Source organism: Phaethon aethereus (genome assembly GCF_964289735.1).
Source record: "Phaethon aethereus genome assembly, chromosome: 15".
NCBI classification, from domain to species: Eukaryota; Metazoa; Chordata; class Aves; order Phaethontiformes; family Phaethontidae; genus Phaethon; species Phaethon aethereus.
The window spans coordinates 9,054,209-9,080,850 of NC_138591.1; the positions used below are offsets into that span (position 1 = coordinate 9,054,209).

General features: G+C 40.3%; 1 protein-coding gene across 1 annotated transcript in view; it reads right to left on the reverse strand.

The window, feature by feature from the left end:
- Positions 1-26,642, reverse strand: part of LOC309410387 (uncharacterized protein) — a gene marked incomplete at both ends in the record, with an annotated part of 33,998 nt that extends 7,356 nt beyond the window's left edge. Inside the window, 19 exon segments of the mRNA XM_082006769.1 lie at positions 74-281; positions 800-1,010; positions 1,471-1,518; positions 1,520-1,696; positions 10,390-10,491; positions 12,097-12,202; positions 17,265-17,347; positions 17,998-18,117; positions 18,831-18,930; positions 19,561-19,688; positions 20,046-20,147; positions 20,251-20,331; positions 20,836-20,959; positions 22,731-22,810; positions 23,412-23,568; positions 24,284-24,427; positions 24,774-24,981; positions 25,391-25,601; positions 26,445-26,642. Of these exon segments, the coding sequence (XP_081862895.1) occupies positions 74-281; positions 800-1,010; positions 1,471-1,518; positions 1,520-1,696; positions 10,390-10,491; positions 12,097-12,202; positions 17,265-17,347; positions 17,998-18,117; positions 18,831-18,930; positions 19,561-19,688; positions 20,046-20,147; positions 20,251-20,331; positions 20,836-20,959; positions 22,731-22,810; positions 23,412-23,568; positions 24,284-24,427; positions 24,774-24,981; positions 25,391-25,601; positions 26,445-26,642 (2,588 nt within the window).

Below are 26,642 nucleotides of genomic sequence, written 5' to 3' on the forward strand. Positions count from 1 at the left end.
TAGTGTGTTTAAACAACATGAGAAATTTTCCACTAGAGATACCTGTGATGGAGTTACGGTAGAAGGCACTTACTTGAACAAATTGCTGAAGTTCAGCCACCTGGCCCAGCTGGTTTCAGATACAATTAGCTTTGTTTTCAGAAACTGGCACTTGGATGCAACTGAGTCCACTGCAGGAGCAAGCATATCAGTTGTAATAATGCCCTTAGCCTTGGAAGCCAGCAGTCGATAGCAAATGTCTTGTGCTGTCAGTTGTGTTGTCCCTGGGATGATGATAACACCTGAAAGTGCAATAAAATGGGAAATTTATTAGGTACCTTTCACTTTCAGTCCTGATCACTTCATAGCTTCTCCTGATTTGTTGAAGCCAGCACCATTCAATAAAGAAATAAGAAGAAGGTAAAACAAGTCCCATATATGTGAACTTGAATATAGATGTGCAGATCTGAAGTACAAAACAGCTTCTGTTTCTATGAGATCCTTTGCTCCAGGCACATTCTAAGGAGAAAGTATAACTTTAGGGCAGTAAAGGCTAACAGCTTTAACTTAAGTCTGTTGAAGTTAAATCAAATTGATTTAACACAACCTAAGTGATTTAACACAGGCCACAGAAAGTGAAAGAAAAATGATGAAGGTAATCCCATCACTCATAAGAGACTACCTCGTCAGTCCCTTTGATTATCAAATGTTCAATCTACAAAGTCAAATAAGAAATGTCATTGTTAAATGAATTGTTAAACAACTTTTGGCATAGAAGGTAAAAATCAATGTACAGACCATTAGGAATGATACAATTCACCTGTTCGCATACAAGCCACATTCAGCAGCCACCACTCTGGGATTCGGGGTAGAATCACTAAAACTCGGTCTCCTCTTTGCAGACTGCATGGCCCAGAGAGCACACTGGCCACTTTTTCGGACAGGGAGCCCAGCTCGTCAAAGCTCCATTTAATTTCATCTCCTTTTCCGTTTATCCACCACAGAGATGGATTTGATGGTCCTTTTTGTTCCTATACATAATACAAGGGTCAATAGCATGCTGGTTACTTCTGAGATTCCTGTAGTTCCTCGCAGAGTTTTTGGGATGCTCCAGGCAGTGGAATCTGATAGTGTTACATATTAGGGCAGGGATATTAAGCGTGTTTTGATTGAAAGAGCCCTTTTCCAAGGCACGTATAAGTTGGTTTGTGTATCTACCCGATTTGCAAGGCTCATAAATTACTTAGGGGCTTTTAGAAACCCAGAACTGCACACACAGCTGAATCGGAGTCACAGAAACAAAGCACCATGTCCCCTCTGATGCTAAAGCAAATTGCCTCTCCTTCCTCTGCAATGTAAGATTATGTTAAAACAGAAATAGGGGAGAAAATTCTGGTCCAACTGAAGCCAGCAATGGTTTTAGACTTGACTTTGGGGATAGGGGCACAGTTTCACTAAAAAATACTGAATCTACAGGGTCAGAAATGCTACCTTTTCTATTTGAGACCACTTGTCCAGCACATCATTTGCAAAATTAAAAGTATTCTGGTACTTCCTGTTCACAACGACTGATAGCTTCATAATCTGAGAAATTCAAAGGTGCAAAGGTCTTGTGATACTGGTGGAATAACCTGCTGAGTGTCTGGATGCTCCATGGGGACTGCAAAACTTGAAATTCACGTAAAATCTTCATGGCACAAAAGCAGATATATGAGGGCTTTTGAAGACAATAACCATCAGAACTATTTTTTAATGATTATTTCCCTCCTACAATAGACAGAAAAATCAATAATAGTATTATGATGTGCACATTCCCAGATGAGCTGTTGGCTCCAATTGGAACACATGTATATGGAGCAGCAAGGCCATCTCTTCATTACATTTTATCCCACCCTCCTTAGGGTAAGCTAGAGCTCTGGTAACCCTTTTAAGTCTCCTGCTTTTTCATCAACCTTTTCACAGGTTTCTCAGATAATTCCCCTTGGAGCTGACAATTCCTATTCTGTCCAACCAAAGCACGGGCTTGAAACTGTGAACAACTGGGTGTTTAAAAAAAAACCCACAAAAAACCCCCAAAACAAACCAAGAACTTGCCAGGACTTGTACCCACTATTCCCATGTTTTAAGCACTACCGCAGTCTCACCCAGCCCTTCAGCCCTGCAAGGCTACTAATGGCAAACACAGAAACACAGATTTGGTTGCAGGATGGATGCCATCTTCTGTTCCTGTTTTTTGTCACAGAATCCATCACACACAACTACTCAAAGACCAGGGTAGTCGCTAGCAAGTAGGAGTGACCTGTGCATGTAGCCAATATGAAAGGGATGTGATAAACATCCTTACTGTTGCTTTTGTTGCTGAACCAATACATGTTAACCAGAAGTATGTTCCACATCGCACCAATTGCTCTGCCTTCTTTTTGTCCACAGAAAAGATTGCACTCCCTCCTCTCCCTGGCATTTACCCTGTATTAGTTGGACAGGAAAGTATCATGAATAACTCAGATGTGGTTTTCCACATTCTATTATTATTTGTTTACCAGACTAATGCTTTTGCCACATCTGCATTTGTCCTTAAATATACAGAGTTGCATTTGGTTTCACAAAACGCCATTTGTAGTTGTGTATTACCCTGAAAACACTTTGCAAAACAGTGCAGTGAATTAGAGCCGTATGTATGGGAACACCGTGCTCAGGATACATTCAGCTTCAGAGACTAAAAGATATAGAGGGAGGCTTTTTCTTTTTTCACATGGTCTGCTTATAACATATTGCTCCTTACCTCTATTTCTAACAGGTCATTAAAAAAAGTCTGATTCCAGAACTCACGGTTAATCAGTGAAATCCTTGTAGAATTGGCTGCCGTTTTATTTTTCCCTTAGATCTGAGCCAGCGATTGCAGACTCAGACCTAGAAAATGGTCTTGCAGAAATAAGCTACTTCTTCAATCTGCTCAATACAAAACAGAAAAGTGTAACTGCTTTCTGGTAGTCCACCCTCCTTCACAAAAGTGAGAGTCATGTGAAGAAAGAGGAATGAAACACAGCATTATAGATTTTTTTTTTTTACATTAGCAGATGGCATCTTTCATTTTTGAGAAGACTAAGTATTTGAACAACTACTAAATAAAAACTAATTTTTCAGGGTGTTTAAAGAGGTTGTTCTTACCTTGAGATGTTATTTGAGGTGAGACTTCTTTCAACTCCTCCTCATGCATCTTGCCTAATACTTAATTGGCGAGTATTGCCTCCTCCTGGCTCACTCTAGTTCTCTGAGCAGTTGCAGCCCTTCATTAGTATCACAGATCACGTTTCGTGGAGGGGATTATTTCCCCCCAGGAGTGCAGATTTCATTTATCCAATTACCATCTGAAGAAAGGCACAATCACGGAAAAGTTTGAGAGGAGATGGAAAGAGTGCCGAGTATGAATGACTGCATTTCTGGTTTATTGCCTTTGGAGAATGGATAATCTACCATACACTAATCACAGAATCACAGAATCATTAAGGTTGGAAAAGACATTTAAGATCATCAAGTCCAACCACCAACCCAACACCACCATGCCCACTAAACCATATCCTGAAGTACTACGTCTATGTGTTTTTTGAATACTTCCAGTGATGCTGACTCCACCACCTCCCTGGGCAGCCTGTTCCAATGCTTGACCACTCTCTCAGTAAAGAATTTTTTCCTGATATCTAGTCTAAACCTCCCCTGGTGCAACTTAAGGCCATTTCCTCTCCTTCTGTCGCTGGTTACCTGGGAGAAGAGACCCACACCACCTCACCATGGCACCAAAGACTTTGGATATGGCAACGGTGGGGCTTTATTTTCAGATTCTGGAGTTAAGTATAGTATGAGAATTGATATGATAAAGATATTGAAGATTTTCATAAGCCTGGTGCCAGTAAGTATCACCTGTAATATCTGATGGGCACTGCTGTGGAGAAAATACATGCAGTTCAGATGTGGGCCATCAGCTCTGAGGAGGACAATGAAAACTCAAACTAGAGAGTCATTGCTATGAAACAGGGTGACAAAGGGATGAGACACAAAATCCATACTCTGGAAGGCAGCAACATGATGCAGGAACTGCAGCTATTCAGTTACGACATTTGGCTTAGGTGAACCTACTACAGTCACTGTACAGTCTGCTAGTATTGCTACTGCAGGCAATAAGCCCTGCAAGAGCAAAATATTTTTAAACTAAGACTGAGATAAATAAAGGCTATACATAAGCATACACATAGATTATATGATATATATAAACTGTATATAAATATAGGTATTTAAAAGATGTGTAGATATGGCACTCACGGACATGGTTTAGTGGTGGACTTGGTGGTGTTAAGCTTACGGTTGGACTCAATGATCTTAAAGATCTTTTCCAACCTAAACGATTCTATGATTCAGAGTCAATAAAGGGTATAATTAAGGATCAAGAGTCAGGAAACAGTCAGAGATGTTTCTAGAAACAACAAGCACAGATAGCAGCCATAGAAGTACTACACTATGGGGAGGCAGAAACAGGCTGTTAAAGCCCACATGTGGAATCTCTGCAGGCATAAATGCATGGCCAATCTTACAGGAAAACTGCTGCATTGCTATGTGTTAGGGGTATCTGAAAGCTTTCAAGTCACTTTTGCAAACTGAATGTAAGCTCTGAAATCACTCAGAAGTAAACTATCCAATTTGGCATCAGTGTCTTTGCACAAGTCATGTACAACCTTTCTCTCCCTGTCTTCTGTGTCCTGTTGTGGACGGAGCCAGCTCCCCCAACCTACTGCTGTAGAGTTCACTGTTAGGAGATGGTCCTCCCCAGCTTGGTAAATCACATAAAATATTCTGAAAAAGAAGATACTCAAAGCTAAATTAATTATAGGCTACCTGTCTCTCATTTCAACACTTTAAAAAGAGCATACAGCAGACTGTCTGAAGTGACACTGTTTACTGATATTAAGATGATCTGAAAAGAGAATTACCCCATTTTTCTGATCTGACTGCTATATAACTGGTTCTGCTTCTCTTACCATTTTTCAGACAAGATTGTGAGCAAGGATAACTACGTCTTAAGGTGCCTGGAATACCATGTACTCTTGTCAGGGAAATTAAAACGGACAGGGCAATGACAACCACATGAAATTCCCAGTGAAACCTGGAGAAAAACACAGTGCAGTGCTCAGTTCTTTGACTTTACACTTCAGAAGCACCATACAGTGAGATTCAGAGCAAGAACATTGGGGTCGGGGTTTGAGAAACTTCACGCCTCTGTAACAGGGCACAGTATCTTCCATCTGCTCTCCCCATGTTGCAAATGGCTTCTCCCATTTCTCACTTCACTGTGGCTGTTAAGAGGCTTTTGAGCTGTGTAATACACAAACAGAAACACCATGTGTTCAGAATGGCTCTTTGTAGCGTACATACACAAGAGGGCATTAAGCCCACCTTCAACCCAATGTGGAGAGACTGAAATCAATGAGTGAGTTTGCTCATATGTTTGCAAGGCAGCCAGACTTGGCCCTTTTCTAAGCGTAAAACAGGGTAAATTTCCGAGAGCACTCAGGGGCTTACAGCAACAACTCTAGTGACATTCTCCTGGCTGCCTGTGCCATGTAAATACCTGTTGAGACACACAACACAGCTGCTACTGTTTGGAAATGTCATTAACCATTATTTAGTGCAATAATGATGGGCGATACACACCTAATTTGTCCTCAAAGTTCTAGAACAAACAAATAAGAAGTATGACAACCCCCCAACAGTGAGCATACTATCAGCACACATGGGAAAAAACAGTTGACCAGTGATTTTCACAGTAGTAGCAATGAAATCCAGAGAAGTTTCTCATCTGCTCACTAAAACGTAGCTAGCTGCTCCCAGAAAGTATAATTCAGAGCAGCTGTTGATGCGCATGTAGCAGAGAACGACCCAAGGCAGATGATGCAGCTCCTCTCTGGCATGTCTGCTGCTTACTTCAAGTACAACATTTTGGACAGGAGGCAGCCTGAAGACTTTCTCTGTGGAATGAATTTCCAAAGGACTGCTTAATTAAAAAAACCCACAAACCCACCTACTTTCAGTCACTTTTGTAATTAAAAATTGTCATGTTCTCAGCATGCAAATACTCCAGAGAGTGGGGTTTATTTTAAATTTGAGGTCTACTTCTGCTCCTAAATAAACATTTCCAACTATCTCCTGGTTTCAGCAGTGCAAACTCAGATCCATTTAGATTGGTGTAATCTACACGAATGCAGCATTTTGTACATTTGTTTTCTCTTTGTTTTTGACCTCAGGCAATTACGTGCTTTGTAGCTGGAAAGCAAAGCAATATCCATTTCAGAGCTTAAGGGTATGAAAGAGGTGAGATCCACCTGCAGAACCCTCCTGGCACAGCCTCTCTTGGGACTTGTGTTTATTTGCCAGTGAACAACTCAATTAGTTGTCCTGAAAGGTCATCAACAGCTTTACTACATAGCACATTTGCTATTTTCCCAGGCTCTTGGTACAACAGCAGATGTGCTCATGGGTACTGCATAGTGAGTTTACAGCAGAAGCATGAAATTTTGACATAAATAACCCTGGGGGTTTTTTTGGTTCACTGGTGGTTTTGTGCTCCCAGTAAATACAGCCTTGGTCATAGAGTTCAACTACTACTTATATCTTCTGAAGCAAGAATAAAGAGTACATAGGCTGTGCTGTAGCAGTACTGTGTGAGGTGCAAGTGCTACAAAGGGGTAACAAGAAATGTGAGCTGTGACCTAACAGGGATGATCTAAACCTCTGCTGCACCCATAACTCAGTTACCCACGTAACTGAGCTTGACTGTTATGGAAATATCTCACCCATCTGAACTGACTTCTCAGTCCAGGAAATCCTTGATTATATTTAATGCTGAAACTACATGCGACCCAGCACTGGCTAAAGCTAGAAGTCTGATAATCAACAATTATTAAAAAACATTCTCACAAAATAATATTTGACACATAGCTGCATGCTTTGTGGCTTTCAGTGATAACAATACACATACAAAAATAAAGGCAAAAGCTTAAGGCAAGTCTGATTTCTCTGTTATCATTATTTTCAAAACAGTTTCTCCCACATACATTTAAAATTATAGGGAATACATTGCCTTAGAAACACCCCAAAGCACCGGAACAAAAATTGGTATTTTCTACTCTTATTCAGAAGGTTGTCCAGCACCTCTTAAGAGTGATAGGGAACAGGATGCCAGAAGGCAGAAGAGCAGTCCAGGACGAGCACATTCTGATCAGGAGCTCAGCAGCAAAACTAAAGCTCTTCCCCACTCTTTGTTCCTAAGTTTCTTACTTTGGGTTTTCCCAGAGATCATCTCTGGTAGTTGTTGAACAAACTCCAACTCATCTGTGAAGAGAAATAACAGTACTTAGCAGTATGACACAGGTCCATTCCAAGCTGTGTTCCTTTTCTGTGGCAAGCCTGCAATTTTAAAAGCTACGGGCTCTTTTGAGGATGATGCAGGCAGGCAGCACATCAGTCCCAGTGCCCAACAAAAAGAACGAGTTACGTTTTAGAGAAACAGCTCATCAGTTGGGTGACTCAGTAATTCCTCAAATCAGTAGTGCAGGACAATCACACGCCACTGAATTTGAGCACAACTTAGACTTCAAAGGGAGCCACTAAGGAGCTTTATTTGGTTGCTTGAAACCCTGGCCAGTAAAGCAGAGCTAGGACTCCTGCCCACACACCAAACAGAAATATTTTGATTCACCTGTTTGTTTCTTCTTTTTTTCCCCTGGTCAAGTTCAGGTTTTGTATCGTTACAAAACTGCTCTAAGATGTTGGTGAGTCTTGACTGACCTAACGTATAGACTGAGAAGTCTGTGACCACAGCAGAGAGGAAACCTCCTGAGCGAGACCTTCCCCACTGTAATGAGCAATTTACACCACTAGAACAGGACTTGGGGGAAAATCTAGCCAGATCTGTTTAAAGCCCAACATAGACCAGTACCAAAACCCAAGAATCTGTCCCAGGATTATATTTTTAAGATTGCTTTAAAAACAATTACTTCTCAAGGTCATAATTAGGTTATGTTAAAAAACTTATTACTTACATAGAATAAATGGATTACGTGAACAATCTGATTACTTCGAAGTAGGTTACTTTGCTAAGAAGTACTCACATTTGAAATATGGATGTTCTTAAAAAGAATCAGATTCTAAAATTGTGACCAGGTTACCTTTTTCAACATGTTTTTATGATTTCCCTTAAAAATCTAATACTATTTCTAGTTATTCTGCTTCAAAAATGGGATTATGTTTAATTTATGTTTAAAATATCCAAGATGTTTTCCCTCTGTTCTGACTGAATCAAGGAGAGAAAAATTAAGCTCACAGAACAAAACTGTTACTCAGGAAAAGGGAAGGGAAATTTAAAACCTTGTATTACAGTTGCTGGAACCCTGTGCAGAAACTGAGGGAAGCTAGACACCGACAGTGAAGTCTTTTCTGAAGACTTTTGGTGGGAGCTGGCACATCATTGCCTAGCCAGATGGGGCTTATCCTGCTACTCCCAATGAACTATTCCTGTTTAACTCCGAATGTGGATGCCCTAGGGTTCTTTTCAACCATTCTAGATACTCTGCTAGTAGTTTGATTCCTTCCTCACCTGGAAAGGCTGTAGTGCTGTTTACCTCTGCACAGCCCACTGCCACCAGTAATAAGATGTAAAAATCATGCTGAGATTTCCCCCAAACCTGCTGTACCCTTTGAGCCTGATAACCTGTGACCAGTGCAACCTGTGCTAACTCTGTTGAGGAACTTGACAGGCTACTGATTGTTGCCAGCTGAGGCTTTTGCCCACGCTATAGTATTCAAACCCCTTGTTATTGTAACATCCAAGCATTATCTTTCTCTGTTCAGTTAGTAATTCAAAATGGCTAGAAATACATTTAATATTACGTAACTGTATTTAATTTGTAAAATATGATTCTTTTGTTTAAAAAAATTAGGATAAATTTATGCTCATAGACACAATTTGATTAGGTGAAGGAACATTTCATTTCCCTGTACATAATCACAGTGAAATCTAATATAGGTTCATCTGTAGTTTCAATGTAAGAAGACAACATCAGATCCTATCAGGATAGGCCTATGATGTTCAGCTAAGCAGTGTTTACTTCTGTAGTTAGGGTGGGGTCAGTTTTTCAATGTTACATTTCAAAACCTGATTAAAAGAGGTTCAAGGAGAAAAAAGGAAAATTCTACTAATACAAAACATAACTTAATTCCATTTCTAATCTGATTACTAGGTTTGATTAGAGGAGTTTTAATTTTAGGGTGCATTGCCAGGAACTACTTGTATATTCAGAACTCAGTGATACTTGCCTTTCTCAGGTATTTGTAAGGTGCAATAACTTTTTTTCACATGCTGAAGAATTAATTTTTCAGCATCATGAAATGTAAATTCAGGAGACAGAACAATAAAAGCTCTTACCACCTAAGGGAGAGAGCTAGAGTAAGGCAACACTCAGCAATCACTGACTTGATGAATAGTGTTCAGTAGAAAGACTAAGATGAATAATGCAATTTTCTACAATCAAATTTCTTTCAAGCCATTGGAAACACGAGTTTCCGAGCCAGATGCTGGACAGCTTCCTGTTTTTTATTGCTTGTTGAGCTCCACAAATGGGCCTTAAAACTACTCACAGTGAGCATAGTGGCGTTCCCAGCAGACAGGAATTCTTCACTGGTGTCTAGGCAGCCACATCATGCCCTCACAGTGTTCAAGAAGAGAGGTGACTTAGGTAGGCCACATTTGCTTAATGGCCTTCCTAAGAAGAGTAGCTAGGGGACGGTGCTTCAAGGTTTAAGATCTCACTGGGATTCAGAGAAGCCACTGCTAGTTTCAAATTGGCCTAGGCCCACCTAATTTTTCTAAAATCAAAAGGAAGTTAGATGCCTCTTTGTGTCCTCAAATGTATTTGAAAATGCCGGTCTAGATCTTTACAGTGTTAATACAAGTCAGTATTTTCCTCACAGACATAGCTACTTCTCAATACACATATACATTAGTCGTTTTGGGTAGCTCATAATACCAGTGTTCTTACCTCTCCTCTGATGGGGTCTGAGTTGCTGACAGCAGGTGTTTCAGCTCCTGCTGGATGCTCTATCAGGGCATTTGCTCTCTACTTCAAGCAGCCCAATATGATACCTAGAGAGGAAATAAGAATTTGGTATCAAGAAGCAGAGCTAGGCAAATAATTCTGAAATTTTTGGTTCAGTGGTAAAACCAAACCTGGTGCTTCTGAGACACCTTCAGAGCCCTGTGAAAAACCCAGGTTTTCATAAGCTAAGCATACATGTTTGGAGGGAGGCATTTCAAAAGTCACCAGTGAACTGAAAATATTCCCAAAAATGTGTTTGATTCCTTACCGCATACCTACCATAAAGACAGAAAGGCCTTGCTGGTTTGATCTGGATGGCAAGGTTGCCACCTTCTCCTGGAGGCAGAATGGTACCATTTTCATCTATTACCTAAAATGAAAGAAAGTTTGCTCATGAGTAGTTAAGTAATGCTGCTAAACAGAGAACAGTCCTGCCATGACCTATCTTATTTCAGATTGAAATAACCAGAATGCTTTACACTCAGAGTTCCTGAACATCATAAGGTGGAATGCTTTTCCTAATGCACCAGGCTTTATTTGCATCCCCTCATGAATTACATGTACAATACTCTATAAAAGAAGAATAAATTTATGTGGTTTGTTAGTCTATACAAATGGATAATTTTGCAAGCTAACTAAATGATCTACAATTCTAGAAGAAATAAAAGATGTGAATTTAAAAACATGTTTTCTCACCGATTTTGAAGTCCATTACTTGTTTATCTAATGGTGTAAATCAGCACAGCTGACAACAGCATTGACCTACATCAGTGAAAAATCCTAAGTGGGAAAATTACTGTTTTCATTCAAAATGGTATTCCAGATTCAATCAACTGGGCTTGGAATGCTGATTTATATTTGTTTTACAGTAATTTGGCTCCATTTCCTTCTCAGAAATGTCCTCTGATTTATACTGGTGTGATCAAAGCAGCAGAGTAGTGTTCTTGGCTACACTATCATTAGTGTCAGCATTCTACTGATATTGCTTCTAGGGGGATGAGCAGTCCACAAACTTGGATTTATGAGACTTGGAGTTTCTCCTTGTCTGAACCACTGAAGTGGCACCATGGAACAGTCTGGTCTGAGTTAAAAATTTTCTCCAGGTAGCGTCTACACTAGACATTCGTAATGATATTTCTACACAATATATACTTTACGCGGGTGACTGCAAACATACTGATTTGGTCTGGCCATAACATTCATTCATATCTAACTCTGTCTTATTTTTCTAGTCTGCCATCATGGCAGGGTGGTTTGATTCCTCTCTGCTCATGCAGTATTGCAGGCTCTTGAATTTGTAACTTCATATATGTCGGGGAAAAAAACCTAAGAAATAAATGCATTAAAATCACTGAAGGAAAGACTATGGTTTGAATCTGGTTGGTCCAGCTGCAGACAAGCAGAAATGGCAGTTTCCATGAGGATCCCAGCTTCTGAAATTAGTACACTCAGACAGTGCATGACACACTCTGTGTGGGATGGGACTAAGGCAGAAAGCTCCAGCCTGCAATGTGCCTCTGGTAGAATGAATACCTGGTATGATCATGCTGCAACATCGAGAAACAAACTGTGGGTGATAAGAAACAGATAGACTCTGGGCATTAAAAAAAAAAAAAAAAAGGAGTTCTACTTGCTGCAAACTTGCTGAAACTTCTTGTCATAGGCACTCCAACAAGCAAACATCAGAGACAGTGACACCGTTATTTGGTGGGAACAGAGCATGCCTCAAGGTGTTTTACAGTGGAGAGGAAGACTTCATTACCCATTTTTACCAAGAAAGAATCTGTGGTATTATAAAGAGATGTGATCAGTCTTGCCCTAGATCAAGCCTTATGTCTGTGAGCGGTACAAAAACTGAATTGTATGTTTTTGAATTTCTGTTCTACTGAGAGCACTGACTCCCCTCATGCCTTGCATTAACAACCTACTAATGCAACAGCTTTTGCTTTCAATGGCACACTGTTTTTATTCTTACATTTAAAATGGTTGCTGTGTCATACTGTAGTTTGCCATGTGAAAAGATGCATAATCCTTGAATCCATGGAGAAAATGAGGTGGAATAGTCAAATTTTATCCAGCTTCTATCAGACAAACCCCATAGTATATTAGAGGAACTTAAATTCATCCAAAGCTTGGTAATGACAAGAAAAAAAATATAAAGGAAGCATTTAATGAGAACAAGGAATTTAAAAATGGGGTTAAGCAGAATTCACATTGTGAATTTACATGTCTCTTTCCATTCATTAGCAGGCCTGATTCCTTTAGGAATCTCTCAGGAGTGTAGCTTCATGTCACCTAGTAGAAGGGGTTTACCTTTAGAGTCATTTTGCTGCAGATTGTAAGCATGGTAAGGGAAAAAAGACTAGGAGGTATTTAATCTGATTAAGGGAAGTACACAGTCCTCTCTGCTTTCTTCAAATTTCTGTTATTTCATTTACTAAGAAAATAATGCTTTCTATTCAGAACTAGCCAGTCTGACCATAATAATAACAACAACAGACCATGGTGTTTAAAGAATCTAGCTGTGGATTCCATGGCTCCTTACCCAGCAAATAACCTTACCTCTGCACCTGACTGCCCAGGAAGTACCATTGGAAAACTAATACCGATCTTTTATAAAAGCATCGTAAAAGGCCGAGATAAACATTTTTGGAAATGTGTCCATATGCTGTATCACCCACTGGAAGTGTAAATAGCTGAATTAAAGAGGCAAAGTGTGTTACCTTCTCCCATGGAGCCCATTTATCTGAACTGTGTGGCACTCACAGAGGCCTTAAAAAGCAGAGGACCGTGATGCCTGCAGCCTCCCTCCCTCCAGGGGAACCTGACTTGAGCATGGGCTCTTTGGCAGACAGCTCCTGCTGCAGCCAGATTTGGCCACAACTGAATTTCATTCACTTTTCTTCTGGTAGAATCACATGAAACAAACGTCTTGCTCTCACGGGGGATATCATTTTCTACACTCACTAGAAGCCTGTGAGATTGTGCTTCAAGATAACTTCATTTTGAGTTTTAGGACTGTAAAAGAATCCATTAGGAAACAAGCAGCTGCTGGGCTCTGTTGCTCTGCCACAGCTGATGGAAGCTCAGACACTGATGGTGAATTCTGGTCCACATCTTAAATCTAACACTTGAATGTGATGGCCAAACTTGGCAAATTACCCCTTCTCTAATTGATCTTTTCAATAATGAATCCTTCCCACACATATATGCTTACATCCACTTCATTTATAAATTGTGGGGTTTTTTATTCTTACAGTGGGACTATTAAGACTCAGATCAAGTATTAGCACAATCATTGGTTTTACATCAACAGCTGAAAAGCCTTATGAATAACTAAAACCAAACTCACCTAATGGATGCTCTGCATTTTGTTACAGCTTTCTTCCAACTTTATGTATTGTGGCAAAGGAGGTGAAGTTGTAGATCACTTAGAAAATGCTCCTGCTCAATGGACTGGCTAAAATAACACACACAAAGTCACAAAAACCGCAATCCAGCAAATCTGCAAGACAAAGTACCAAACACATTCTGGAAAAAGTATTAAGGATTTCTAGACATAAAACTAAATATTAACTTTCATACTAATGCAAGCAGAGCAATTTTATGTGCTAAAATACATACACACCCTATATGTGTATACATGCAACATTAAGCACGTACTATGAATTTCTACAATTATTAGTTTCTCATGATGTATGATAACATCATATATGAAAAGAGTTATTTCTCACATACTGAATATAATCTCAATTCCAATTTCATTTACTTCAGAGGGGTTGTTAAAGCAAAAGATGGAATCCTATGTTCATATCTATTTCAAAGTAGTCTTTACTATTTCAAAATAGTCTTCAGTCTAAATACATGTTGCTTGTGCAATTTAGTAGTAAAACTTTGTCTAATAACATGCCTCACATTTTAAAAATATGCCAAGTACTCCCAACCTTGCATTGAGAATTCCACTCCTGGCTAGTGGTTGGAAGACAAGAGACATGCCATCAAAAGAAGGGGACACCTACACGTGGCTCTCATGCTACCACCAAAAGTGTGGATTTTGAATCTTGCTGCAGTAAAACTGCTAGTCACCCATCCTGCATTTTCAGGACTTGCACTGCCACTATCCCAAACCAGAAAAAATTTATATGACTACTAAGGGGAAAACACTGAAGAGGACACATGTTCCCTGTGCCCAGCTGAAATGGAAAATTTCTCTCTAGCAATTCTTTGTCTTCAAAAGAAAGAAACAAGACCTCTAAAATAATTATAATTTTTCTTGTTTGCTGTCATTAGAACAGGTGTGTTGCCCATTATAAACACACATAAAACACCAAAAGAAAGGGCTAATAATCTTCTGAAGCATGAGGCTGAAGACCAGAGAGTCTCAAGAACACAACTACTTCCTCCTTATGATCCATTTCTGTTCCCTTGTCATCCTGATACAACAAGGGAGAACAGCATTGTCTTCGCAGACATTAAGCAAAATGTGCAGAGGCACTGGCAGCATTAACACCTGGGTGAGGTTGTTTTGCAACCTCATCATAATGTTGCACTTCCGTAATCCCTATAGAGACCATAGGTACCAAAGTCAATGTGTCCCTTCCATAGGCTTTGGATGAGAGGCTAAACTCTCATAAAATAATGCATCAAAATATATTTGATGCAGAATACCTTTTCTGATGCAGGTATTGCCTTTTCTATTGTCTCTAAGAATAACATCAAATTGAAGCTGTGCTGTAAAGAGGGATGGAGAGGATGTCTCAAAGTGAAAGGCTAGTCTATTGAAGATTATATTTTTCAGCCAGAATGATACAATCCAGTCAAGTTTCAAACTTTGTGGCTCCAAAAGAAAGCCACGTGCTAGAGAGATGTATTTTGCTTTCAACTGCTTGTAGCTGCAAGCCTGTGTCTCTGAAATCATTCTGCACTGATCAGACAAAATGTATTGGCAATTCTCTGATCCTGGGCAGAGGACGAGAATTAAACAAACCATCTACCTTGCATCTACCTTGAACATGAGACAGAAAAGTGTACTGAAAATCAATGATAAGAAGTTGCGGCAGAACAGAGCAGTGCACCTTACAGACTACAGCCACAGCACATGGCATGAATGACCTGGCAGTCTGCTTGACTTTGATCCCAGCCCATTCACGCAAAAAACTGGGTACTACAGCACAACAGAAACCCAGCCAGCTAAGCAAGGTAGGTAACAGTTCTAGCGCTGAAGCCTGGAGCAAATTATTCTAATAAGCCACACTAGAATTTAGAGAGTCAAAAATCATGACGCCACTGAAATCAGTGATAAACCTCTTGTCGTCATCCTGGTAGTTTCATTCAGACTTTTTTTTTTTTTCTTTTTTTAGGCTCTCTCCTAACTCTGAATTTAGTTGATTGATTTTAGGTCCTTAAATTTGGTGAGGAGGCGAAAAAAAAAAAATACATCAACCTCCCAATCCTCAGACATTACTGGAGTTTAACTGTCCAGACAGCTAACAATTATTTCAGAGACAAGGATAATTTCAACAGTCTCTAAATTCCAGTTTGTACACTTGTTTATCATTCCAGTTTTTGCAGACTTTCTGTTGTTTTGTCCACTTCCTGTTGTTTTTAAACAATTGTTTTATTGAAACCAAGCAGAAGGATCTAGAAGATGTAGAGTCCCTGGAAGGCCCAGGAGTACATTACTTTTAAAGGAAACTGAACTGGGTACAGAAAAGAGCTTGAGGCAGCAACAAGTGACATGCCCAAACAAGTGCATTCAAGAAATTAATTATTAGTTTTATAACTATGTAACCTAACGCTCCTAGAAACCTTAGGAGTGAAATAGTGAAAAGTGTTCTGAAATCTCTGTGAAATATGAAGAAACATTACAAAAAATGAAGCTACTGTCAAAAAAGAATGAAGTAAACATTGTATTTATTGACAATTGCTTTCATTGCAGCAGTTGCTAGTACAGAAGTTGTTTCACTCAAGTAAGCATAGTGGTTACTCTCAAGAAATAATTTTATTTTCTCAAAATTAAAATTATCCAAATCTCACTTTACAACTGCAGTAGAGACAGAACTCCAGGCAGTGAGACACAGCGGTAAAAGACCTTCTTTCCTGCCTGATGATGCTATTGTTCTCCTGTAATGTCGTCTTATTTAATGAACAGAAGAGAACTCCAAGCCTGGAGATGTTTTTTGTCAACTAATGAAAATTCAAGCCAGAAAACAGAATCTTATTTGAGTACACAAAATTAAAAAAAACCTGAGGAAGAACAGCTAAGAACTGCTATAGCCTTAAAGTTTTGCCCACTATTGCATGTGCAACTGTAAGAAGTAAGGGCGTATACACTAAAGTACATGCTTCTTCATAAAGCTAAGCGCTAAATTTTAAACACAGATCATCCAAACCAGATCAAGAGAGGTTTTTTTACTGGTTTCACCTCTAAGTGGCTGCAGAAATAGACTGCTCCTGTAGTAAGTATCTACCTTAGCAAAGTGCCATGGTCTTTTCTACAAATTGGGTCACTTGCCCAACAGCAAACTTCATTTGAAAGACCAGCAGAAATGGTACAGAAGTTTTGTCTACTGTGTGTGAAGACCAGAAGAGGGCAAGCAACAAAGCTACTTCTGTATGACAGAGTATTTGTGGATAAAGCATGGGAGAAGATGGTGCTGCTTGTCATCAACACAAGGTCATATGGTAGTATCAATAAAGAGGAGTCTTTCCATCTTCAGTAACTGATAGGAGGGCTGCATTCAGTTCAAAGCATGCTGCATTTCAGGACAGAGCATTTGAACCACTCAAGTCCAAGCCTGCCTTTTCAGCAGCTTGGAGCTAGACAACTGGTAACAGCAATATGTTTGCTGATCTTGGATGCTATCTAGCAGAGGTGGGTCACAAGCCAAATTCTTGTGGACATTCAGGGCTAGAATGGAGTTGTATGGTTTGTTTCCTTTCCCAGCAGGGCTTCAGGAACTGAAACCACGGTACTGACATTAGAAGCTTTGCAAACAGGCGCAAACATCACATCTTGGTGTTAGCTATAGCTTTTGACCCTCAGGCATTCAACAAAAATAGATTAGAAAGCAGGCAGTTCAGAGAAATTTATACAGTGTTAATGGAATGAAAGAAGTTCTGTTAAATTCCAGATAACGCTACATGCGTCCCCACTCTTTATTTCTTAATTCATTCCTCTTGATCTTCCCAGTGACTGTCTTTGGCAGCTCTTGGACAAATTCCACCTGAATAAAAAAAGACAGAAAACAACATTGCACGTTCTACAGACTTGGTTTTCTAAGACTGTCTCTCAGCATATGTGGAAAAGTAAGAGGACTTCCATCAGTGAAAACTGCTTGCCTAAAGGATGAAGTCCAAGCCATATCAAGGCAGCATATTGTCTTTAATGGTCCTTAGTTCTTGTGAGTTCTGCACAAGTGAACTGAAGCACTGCTAGTAGCTCTCTTCCTGTAGTGCTGGGATTACTGAGAAACACCAAGTGTATCCTCCTGAGCTTTCCTCTTATTTATTAACTGTGAGGACCAGTAGATAAAAACTTACTCGGATTCAGTCAGGTACTACCCTAAAGTCACCAGAGAGTGCTTGGTTGAAAATTAAATACAAATGGAGAATTACAATTGCAAGCCTGACTTAGAACATGCAGATCTAACTAGGATATCATACGAAGCCTAGAAATTTGAGAGGTTTAAGCAAACACTCAAAAATGAAAAACAATGTAATCTAATGTTATTTAGGAAAGATCTTCTGGAGCCAGTCCTCTAGCTGAATCTTTACCACTGTCTCTTTCAGGTGAATCATGAAAAGCCAAATAGTAATTCTCCTGAGATTTATGGAACAGTGCCCTGGTTTAAAGTTTCTCTGCAGAAGCATTTACCTTTCTAGGGTATTTATATGGAGCAGTAGTTTTCTTGACATGTTCCTGCAAGTCACAGGTTAAACTCTCCAGGTCACTGGATAAAAAGGATGGGGACAGGACCACAAATGCTTTCACAACCTGTAAGATAAGGTCAACAAAAGTGATCTGACATCATCCATTTTTAAGAGCTGATACACAGAGGTTACCAGTGAGCAGTACTGCTCAGTCATGACATGGAAAATGAAGGAACAGAGAAACCAGCACAATATAAGAAATGGTTGTGCCCAGTTTCTGCACATGTGTGTGCAGAAGTAGAAGCAGAATGCACAGTTTTCCTGGCCTCATTACAAAGCAAGAGCATTTGCTCTATCCTCTCAGAAGGGGTCTAGAAGGAGTAATAAGAGGTGTCTCTGCAGAGTTCTCCCTGAAGCCGAGGGACATTTTGTTTCTCTCCAAAGTTCACACTGAGGACAGTAGGCCCCTATCATCTCACCACAGGACTGTGCTTTCTCCATACATGTAGTCCAAGCCTAATGTTAGGAGAGTTATACTGTAACTTTGGCTACACCAAGACAGCCAAAAAAGACAATTTCAGTGTATACACAAGAGCTTAAAAACAAGAAGGTGTGGTGAGGGGAAAGTAAACATCACTTATGTTCTCCACAGACAAGACCCTCTTGGGATGAAAAGAAACTAAGAAAAGCAAAGGCATGTAAATGGCAAAGGATTATCCATGATGACATGACTGCCTGAGAGCTGCACATTATTATTCAGTAAACTATGAACTGCTTTATATAGTTATATATTTAAACAAACATATTGCTTCCCCCACCACTGTTCAGCATCATTACCTCTCCTCTGAGGGGATCTGGGCTGCTGACAACAGCTGTTTCTACCACTGCTGGGTGCTCTATCAGGGCACTCTCTACTTCAAATGGCCCAATGCGATACCTAGGTAAGGCAAGAAAAACGTAAGATTTGGGTTTATGAGCTGGAAAACCAGTATCAAATGTTTTTTTAATTGTCATATTGAAAAAAAACCAAAACAAACCCACAAAACAAACCAATAACCAACTATAGAAACTTTAGGCAGAATGGGAAAGTTGTTAGATGGTAGGAGCATTTCACGGTGGTCGTGCAGTAGAGGACTGTTGGAGCTGTGGATACCCCTCCCTCTCTCCCCTTCCCTTGTGGGTCCTAAGCTGGGGCTCCAGCCCACCCTGATAGCTGGGGTCTGTAGTACCAGCTGATGCCACGTTATGGTATCACATCATACAATATCAGATTTTTTAATTTTAACATGTTGAAAATAAAATGTTTCAATGCTCTTTGAGTCTGATAGAGATATCCTTCAATTTTAGTCAAAAAATAAACTCTGTTGCAGGAGAAATGGATACAGAGATGCCACTAACATCACCAAGATGATACTGCAGGTCTATGAAAAGCTTATAATAAGAGCAAGTATTCCTAAGTCAAGAGGTCAATACATTCATGACAGGACTATCATGTCAGAAGCTCACCAGGAACACAACATGTAAGATTATACAATGGCAGATTTAGAAAGGAAGCGTGCAAACTGACCCTGAAGAAATGATGATGTCATCATCTCTTCCAATAAATTGAAAATATCCATCTTCATCCATAGTCCCTCTATCTCCAGTGACATAAAAATCCCCACGTTCACTTTCTGCGGTTTTCTTAGGGTTATCCTGAAAGTTGTTTAGATTTTGAGCATGCATTAGCTATACATTAAGCTATAACACACATAATGTTAAATGCACTGGAACTTAATTTTTCAGTCAAGGATGTTCAAGAATTGTACTGACATTGCTAGAAAATACAATAAAACAGGTTTTAAAACTGAAAACATTTTGATTCTCTAAAAAAAATTTTAACTCAATCTTGAGCAAATTCTTCTCTTCCCTTTTCTAACATCCACCAATGCAAAGAAATTACTCTGGTAATAAATAATAAACCGGTGAAAATATTCAGCCTTTTGAACCACTATGCAATTGGAGAGATTTTAGGGAGATTGGTGGTGGTGAGCAATAAAATAAAGTGCTTACTATATATTCAGAGAATAAACCAAGTGGTCTTATAGGTTTACTTCTGACAGCAATTTCCCCCTGTTGTCCTGGAGGCAGAATATTAGCATTTTTGTCTATGATCTAGAATGAAAAACAACACATATTTTAGTCCAATGGGAAAAAAAAACCCAAACCCAACAAAACAAAAAACCCTCTGAAGGAATCTAAAGAGCAGCCAACAAACCTGAACTTCATAAAGGGGAGCTGCCTTTCCCATTGATCCAGGTTTAATCTTCATTCCTTTAAAAACAGAGCAGATTACTCCCTGTAAAAATCAAAAGCAAAACAAAATTTTGCAATAGAAAACTGCTACATTCACATTCAGTTCATTAAATGTATTTTCCAAAGTACCGAATTAAGATTCATAGGTTCCTATATGTCAGTTCTGTATGGTACATATAAGCAAAATCAAGAAACTCCCTGACAGAATCCTCTTCCGTTATCTGCAAAGAATTCATGCCCTCTGCTAACCAGTCTTCCTCTTTAGGTTCAAGCTCTGCCCTCTTGACTGTCATTTGGAATTTGCTTAAGGACATTTATGGAAATAGTAGAGCACATCTCCTTCCAACAATCCATGTTTCTGGCAGGTTCTGCGAGGAAAGCCATGAAAGGGTGTTCTTTCAGAGGTTATCAGGGGAGGAGATTACTGAAACATTCACAGAAACGTGAAGGAAGAAACAGGCTGTGTTCTCTGAAAACAAACATTAAAACATCATAAAGCAAAAAGGAATTACAAAGATTTAACAGAATATTGACCCTACAGATGTACCGTTTCAGTCTGGCCATATACTTCATGAATGTCCAGCCCAGTCTTGCTTTTCCACTGCTCCATGACTTCTGGGTTGAGTGGCTCCCCTCCACTCATGCAGTGCTTCAAGTTCATGAATTTGTAGCTTCACAGGGAGTTAAAAAACAAGAGAGGCAGCACTTAAATCTATTGGGCAAGACAAGGAGCATGCACTATAAACAAGTAACACTGGAGAGCTGTTTACTAGGAGAGTTACTCCCATGAAGTGGGGAAATCGGAGGATTCCTGATCCAGCAAGGATATCAGTCTGTGCTCAATGCTATGCATATGAGGAAGAGTAGTCAGAGTTAAACACACATGAAAAATAAAGTAAAATTTTTGCTGAAGTCAGCTGGGATTTATATGACTTATGACTACACAAAGTGCAATTTGCTGAGCCAGGGCCCTGACTGCCGACTCTCTGCAACAGCCCAAGTGAGAAAGTGCGAGAGGAAAGGAAGGATCAGTGGCAGGCAATAAGAACTGGAGCAGGGGATGATGTACAACTGACACAAGTCACTCCCTGACAGTTATGTTGACACTGACTTTCTAGGATGACAGTCCCTCCCAAAGCATAGACAATTAATGTGGCAATTGAAAATTATGATAAAGAATTCAACAGGCTCTCACTTTCATTCGCTTTTGGTGATGAGCCGTGTCCTTCAGGGGTCCATATTGGGATCAGTACTCTTTAATATCTTCATCAATGCGACAGACAGTGGGATTGAGTGCACCCTCAGCAAGTTTGCAGATGACACCAAGCTGAGTGGTGCAGTTGACATGCCTGAGGGACGGGATGCCATTCAGAGGGACCTGGACAAGCTCGAGGAATGGGCCTGTGTGAACCTCATGAGGTTCAACAAGGCCAAATGCAGGGTCCTGCACCTGGGTCTGGGCAACACCCAGTTTAAGCACAGGCTGGGGGATGAAGGGATCAAGAGCAGCCCTGTGGAGAAGGACTTGGGGGTACTGGTGGATGAAAAGCTGGACATGAGCCGGCAACGTGCGCTTGTAGCCCAGAAGGCCAACCGTATCCTGGGCTACATCCAAAGCAGTGTTGCCAGCAGGTCAAGGGAGGTGATTCTGCCCCTCTACTCTGCTCTCATGAGACCCCACCTGCAGTGCTGCGTCCAGCTCTGGAGCCCTCAGCACAGGAAAGACATGGACCAGTTGGTGCATGTCCAGAGGAGGGCCACCAAAATGATCAGAGGTCTGGAACACCTCTCCTATGAGGACAGGCTGAGAGCATTGGTGGTGTTCAGCCTCGAGAAGAGAAGGCTCCAGGGAGACCTTATTGCAGCCTTCCAGTACTTAAAGGGGGCTTATAAGAAAGATGGAGACAGACTTTTTAGCAGGGCCTGTTGCAATAGGACAAGGCATAATGGTTTTAAACTAAAAGAGGGCAGATTTCAACTAGATAGAAGGAAGAAATTTTCCACAATGAGTGTGTTGAAACACTGGCACAGGTTGCCCAGAGAGGTGTTAGATATTCCATCCCTGGAAACATTCAAGGTCAGGTTGGACGGGGCTCTGAGCAACCTGATGTAGTTGAAGATGTCCCTGTTACTGCAGCAGGGGTGGACTAGATGGCCTTTAAAGGTCCCTTCCAACCCAAAGATTCTACGATTCTATGATTCATACCCTCAGGAATTTGCTCACAAGTTCCATAGTGAAAGTCTCAAATTTCTGAGGGAAAACAGCAAGTTTCTCTCTGATCATAAAAGTCATCAAAAACCACAAGTTTTGTAAGACTATCTTTTCATGAAGGATATTTTAAACTAAATTACTACCCTATTTTGGGTCAAGCAGCTAGATGTGGGAGATCACTAAAGTTTAGTTAGGGTAATTAAACATTAGTAAATAATTTCTTGATGTACCTGGAGAGATCATTTTGCACCAGCATGCGGAACAATGTTGGAGCACCAACCAGCGTGTCAATGGGGAATCTGCAGAGAGTCTAGTAAGTTAAACAACAAGATGGACGTATGAAGCTCAGACAAAAAACTGCCTTGTGGATGTACAGTAAACAGGCAATACAGGGGGCAAAAGCAGCTCTTCTCCTAATGTAAAAACACCACATCCTCTCTGTTGGGTAAGAAACCCTCCTACGGTTGGTGTAATATGCAGAGAATCACAGTATATTTGAACAGACAAAATCCCATGCTAACATGGCTAGATGATACCCAGACCACACAGCTTGGAGCATGGGCAGAATAAGCCCATCTCTGTCTGTATTATAGGGAAGTTTTCTCTTTCATCTTGGCCAGTGTGGGCAGAAAAACATTTCAGTTTCAGTCTGCATTCACTGGAATAAAAGGCAAGCAATTAATGCTGCTTTTGGGTGATTTTCATTCACATGCTCAGCTGTGAGCAAAATGAACCACAGGATTGGCCCTTCATGTGTATGTTAAAAATGCAAACAGAGGCTTTTACACAACGGATACAGCATCTCAAACACAACTACAGACACAATCCTCATGAAATCTAGGGATGCTGTTAAGAATTTTTTTTTTGCGCCCTTTCTGCAGATTAACACATCTCTATTAATTTTTCCTTACATTTAGGATGGTTGCTGATTCAATTTGTGGGAGCTTATGTATAAAGATGCATGATCCAAAAACCCAGGGATCAAAAACAGATGCCAGTGAAGTTAGTATCCACCCTGTGTCTGCTGTGCTCCATATCATGTCCGAGGCAGTCAAATCCAACCAGTACCTGATAGAGCAGAAAAAAATGAAAAAATAATGAAAAATTTTTGCTTAAAAAAGCCAGCCCAAGCCACAAACAAAGAAGATTAAAAACCCCAACAAGCCCAAGACTTCTAACAAGATACATAGGCACTAGGCACTCTGAATAAGCTTATTTGATGAGCTAGCTCTAGGATAAAAGAGCATCTAACTATATGCTTGCATACTTTCTTATATATATATACACACATATGTGTGTCATACACATATGATGTCAGTCATAACATAGGACAGAGTAAGCGAAAGAGAGGAGTCCGAATTTCACTAGGGAGGAAGATAGGCCTGGAACAGCAGCATTCATGGATGCTGTGTTAGACACCAGGTATTTCAGTTCTATGGCTGCTGAGAGACCAGGATGCAATGAACATAAACTCTGCCTCTGCTCAACTATACATGCCACAAAGCTTTCTGCAGCCCAAACAGCGTGGTATCTCTTGGTTCTGTGCACTAAAGTATTCCCAGCTGACGGCTGTCCTTTGAACCACTACAAAGAAAGGGTAAGAGATATTCACTGAAAAATGGAAACACTGGGCATGATCCTACTTCCCTAGAAATCTGCTGGAGTTTCTAGTCCAATTTCAGAGGGAGGATTGGGGCCATACACTCTTATTCAGTAATTTTTCATCAGTTCTACTATGCAGCTTCAATTATCCCATGTTCAACCAGGCTCAAACCTTTCATACCTTTCACTTAAAAGGGGTCTGAAACCAAGACTACCCTGGGAATGTTCAGTCATCTTTGGAGAACCTGTGGTTCCACTGGTAAAGAAGATAGTCGCTGAGTCTTGAAGCCTTGTTTTGACGCAGGCATGGTCAGCAGATTGGTTTCTTTAAAACAGAGAATGCGATCGTGACTTCAATGGTTACTTTACACAGGCTTCGGAATGTAATGAAGTATTACCCTGCTACCCCAAATAAATTTCACAGAAGCTTTTCACCAAATTAGACTAAAATAATGTGGAGTTACACTCTCCTCAAAGACAGACTTCCCCTTAAGAACAGGACAGAAACTTCCCAGAACAGGGCCACTGTCAGCAACCAAGCAGTCATGATTAACATCTTAACGATCGTATTTGATGAGTATTTGTAGTTGATGACTACTTCTAAGTGAACGCTTGTGGAGAACAGATCTGCTTTCTGCATCGTGACTACAGTGTCAGTAACTCATACTCACTTGTACAGGTCAGTGAAGTTCAGCCATCCCTCCCTAGCGCCTTTGGACACGATTAGCTTGGTTTTCAGAAACTGACACTCAGACGCTACTGAATCCACGGCAGGAGCCAGTTTGTCATCAGTAATGACACACATGGCCTTTGAAGCCTGGAGTCGATATAATATGTCTTTGGCTGATAATTGGGATACTCCTGGAATTAAGACAATTCCTGGAAAAGCAATAAAGTTAGTTTGGGATGGCATCATTTACATCTGATTCTTTTCTAAGAACCTAAACTATTAACCACTCCCAAACTGACCTCTCAAATGAATTTGCCTTGGCATTCCCAAGCCAAACAGTTATAGTACAGTAATGCAGCTGCTTGTGCTCTCCTGTAAGGAATGAAATGCGGACCCATCTGATGTCTTCCGTGGCTCTTCCCTGCCTTCTGTCATCTCCACACCTGCTGCACAGGCCACCTGTCCTATGGCACCTAGTGCAAATCCTTCAGGACTGCCCGAGTAGTTGGTAGCTAGGTCACTCACTAGATTATTACATTACTTTTCCTTTATAAACAATATAAATTACTGATCCTCTCAACTGATTTGCATTAACCAGTCTCAGATATGCTCACTGACCTGTACGCATGCAAGCCACATGCACCAGCCACCATTCTGGGACTCGCGGAAGGATCACAAAAATTCTGTCGCCCTTTTGCAGTCCACATACTTTAGTCAGCACATTGGCCACTTTCCGAGACAGGAACCCCAGCTCCTCAAAGCTCCACTTCACTTCTTCTCCTTTTCCATTTATCCACCAAAAGGCAGGGTTTGATGGTCTCTTTCCAGCCTACAAAACATAGGGATTCAAAACAAAAAAATTTGCTTCTGAAAGACAATGAAATTATAATGCACAAATATCTGCAAATATGGAAGATCTGAGTATTTCACAACTTGCATATAAGCTATTATTTGTCCCTTGTCCTTAATGAATCAAGATTTGCTATGGATCAAACTCAGGTATTCCCAATAAATTCCCCTTTTCTGAACGTGAAATGTTTACCAGCTCAGTTGCCTCCAGACTCAAATCCTAGTCTGGATCCTATTTCAGTTTAAGCCTTAGGCTGAGCATTAATGCTCCCACAAAATGGCAGATAACATGAAATACTTCACATAATACTCCTGATATTCTGGATGGAGTTGTGGAATACTATTAAACAGAAGCAGCATGGGCAGAGAACAAAACAAAACAGGACAACACAGTATTCCAGGACTCTTTCTAGTCTGGTTGCTCAGGAAGAGGGGAGTTAAGTGGTGTCTCAACACAGGGCATCTGGACAAATGTAGAATCCGCTTTAGAGCAAGGCAATTAAACATTTGTGAGATTATCCCTAGCATGCAATGTTATTGTTATGTTACCTGTATTTTTATGATGTGAATATCTAATATTACAGTGTGCAGAAGGAATAAGCACAGCCATTCCACGGTTAAATCAAAGTCAAAAAGGGACCTACCATTGATTTTTCTACCTACATAGAGAGCACCAAGACACTTAAAATAAAGCAAGAATGAGATTTGGTATCATTTCTTAATGAAAATTGCTTTCGGCAGCTGATTTTTTTGATGAAGAAACCAACTACCTCATTTCAAAAGAACTAAAAGTATCTCATCTGCACAACAAAAGATCAGCTACCTTTTCAATCTCAGACCATTTGTCCAGTACATCACTCGCAAAGTTAAAATACTTTGGTATTTCTTGTTCACCCCGCCTGACAGACTCGTACTGTGAATATACATCAGAGGCAAGCAGCCTGGCATGTCCATGGAAAGTCCTATTAGGAGGCTTCAGAGTCCACAAGAATTTTAGAGTCCGTAATTTAAACAGCTTCAT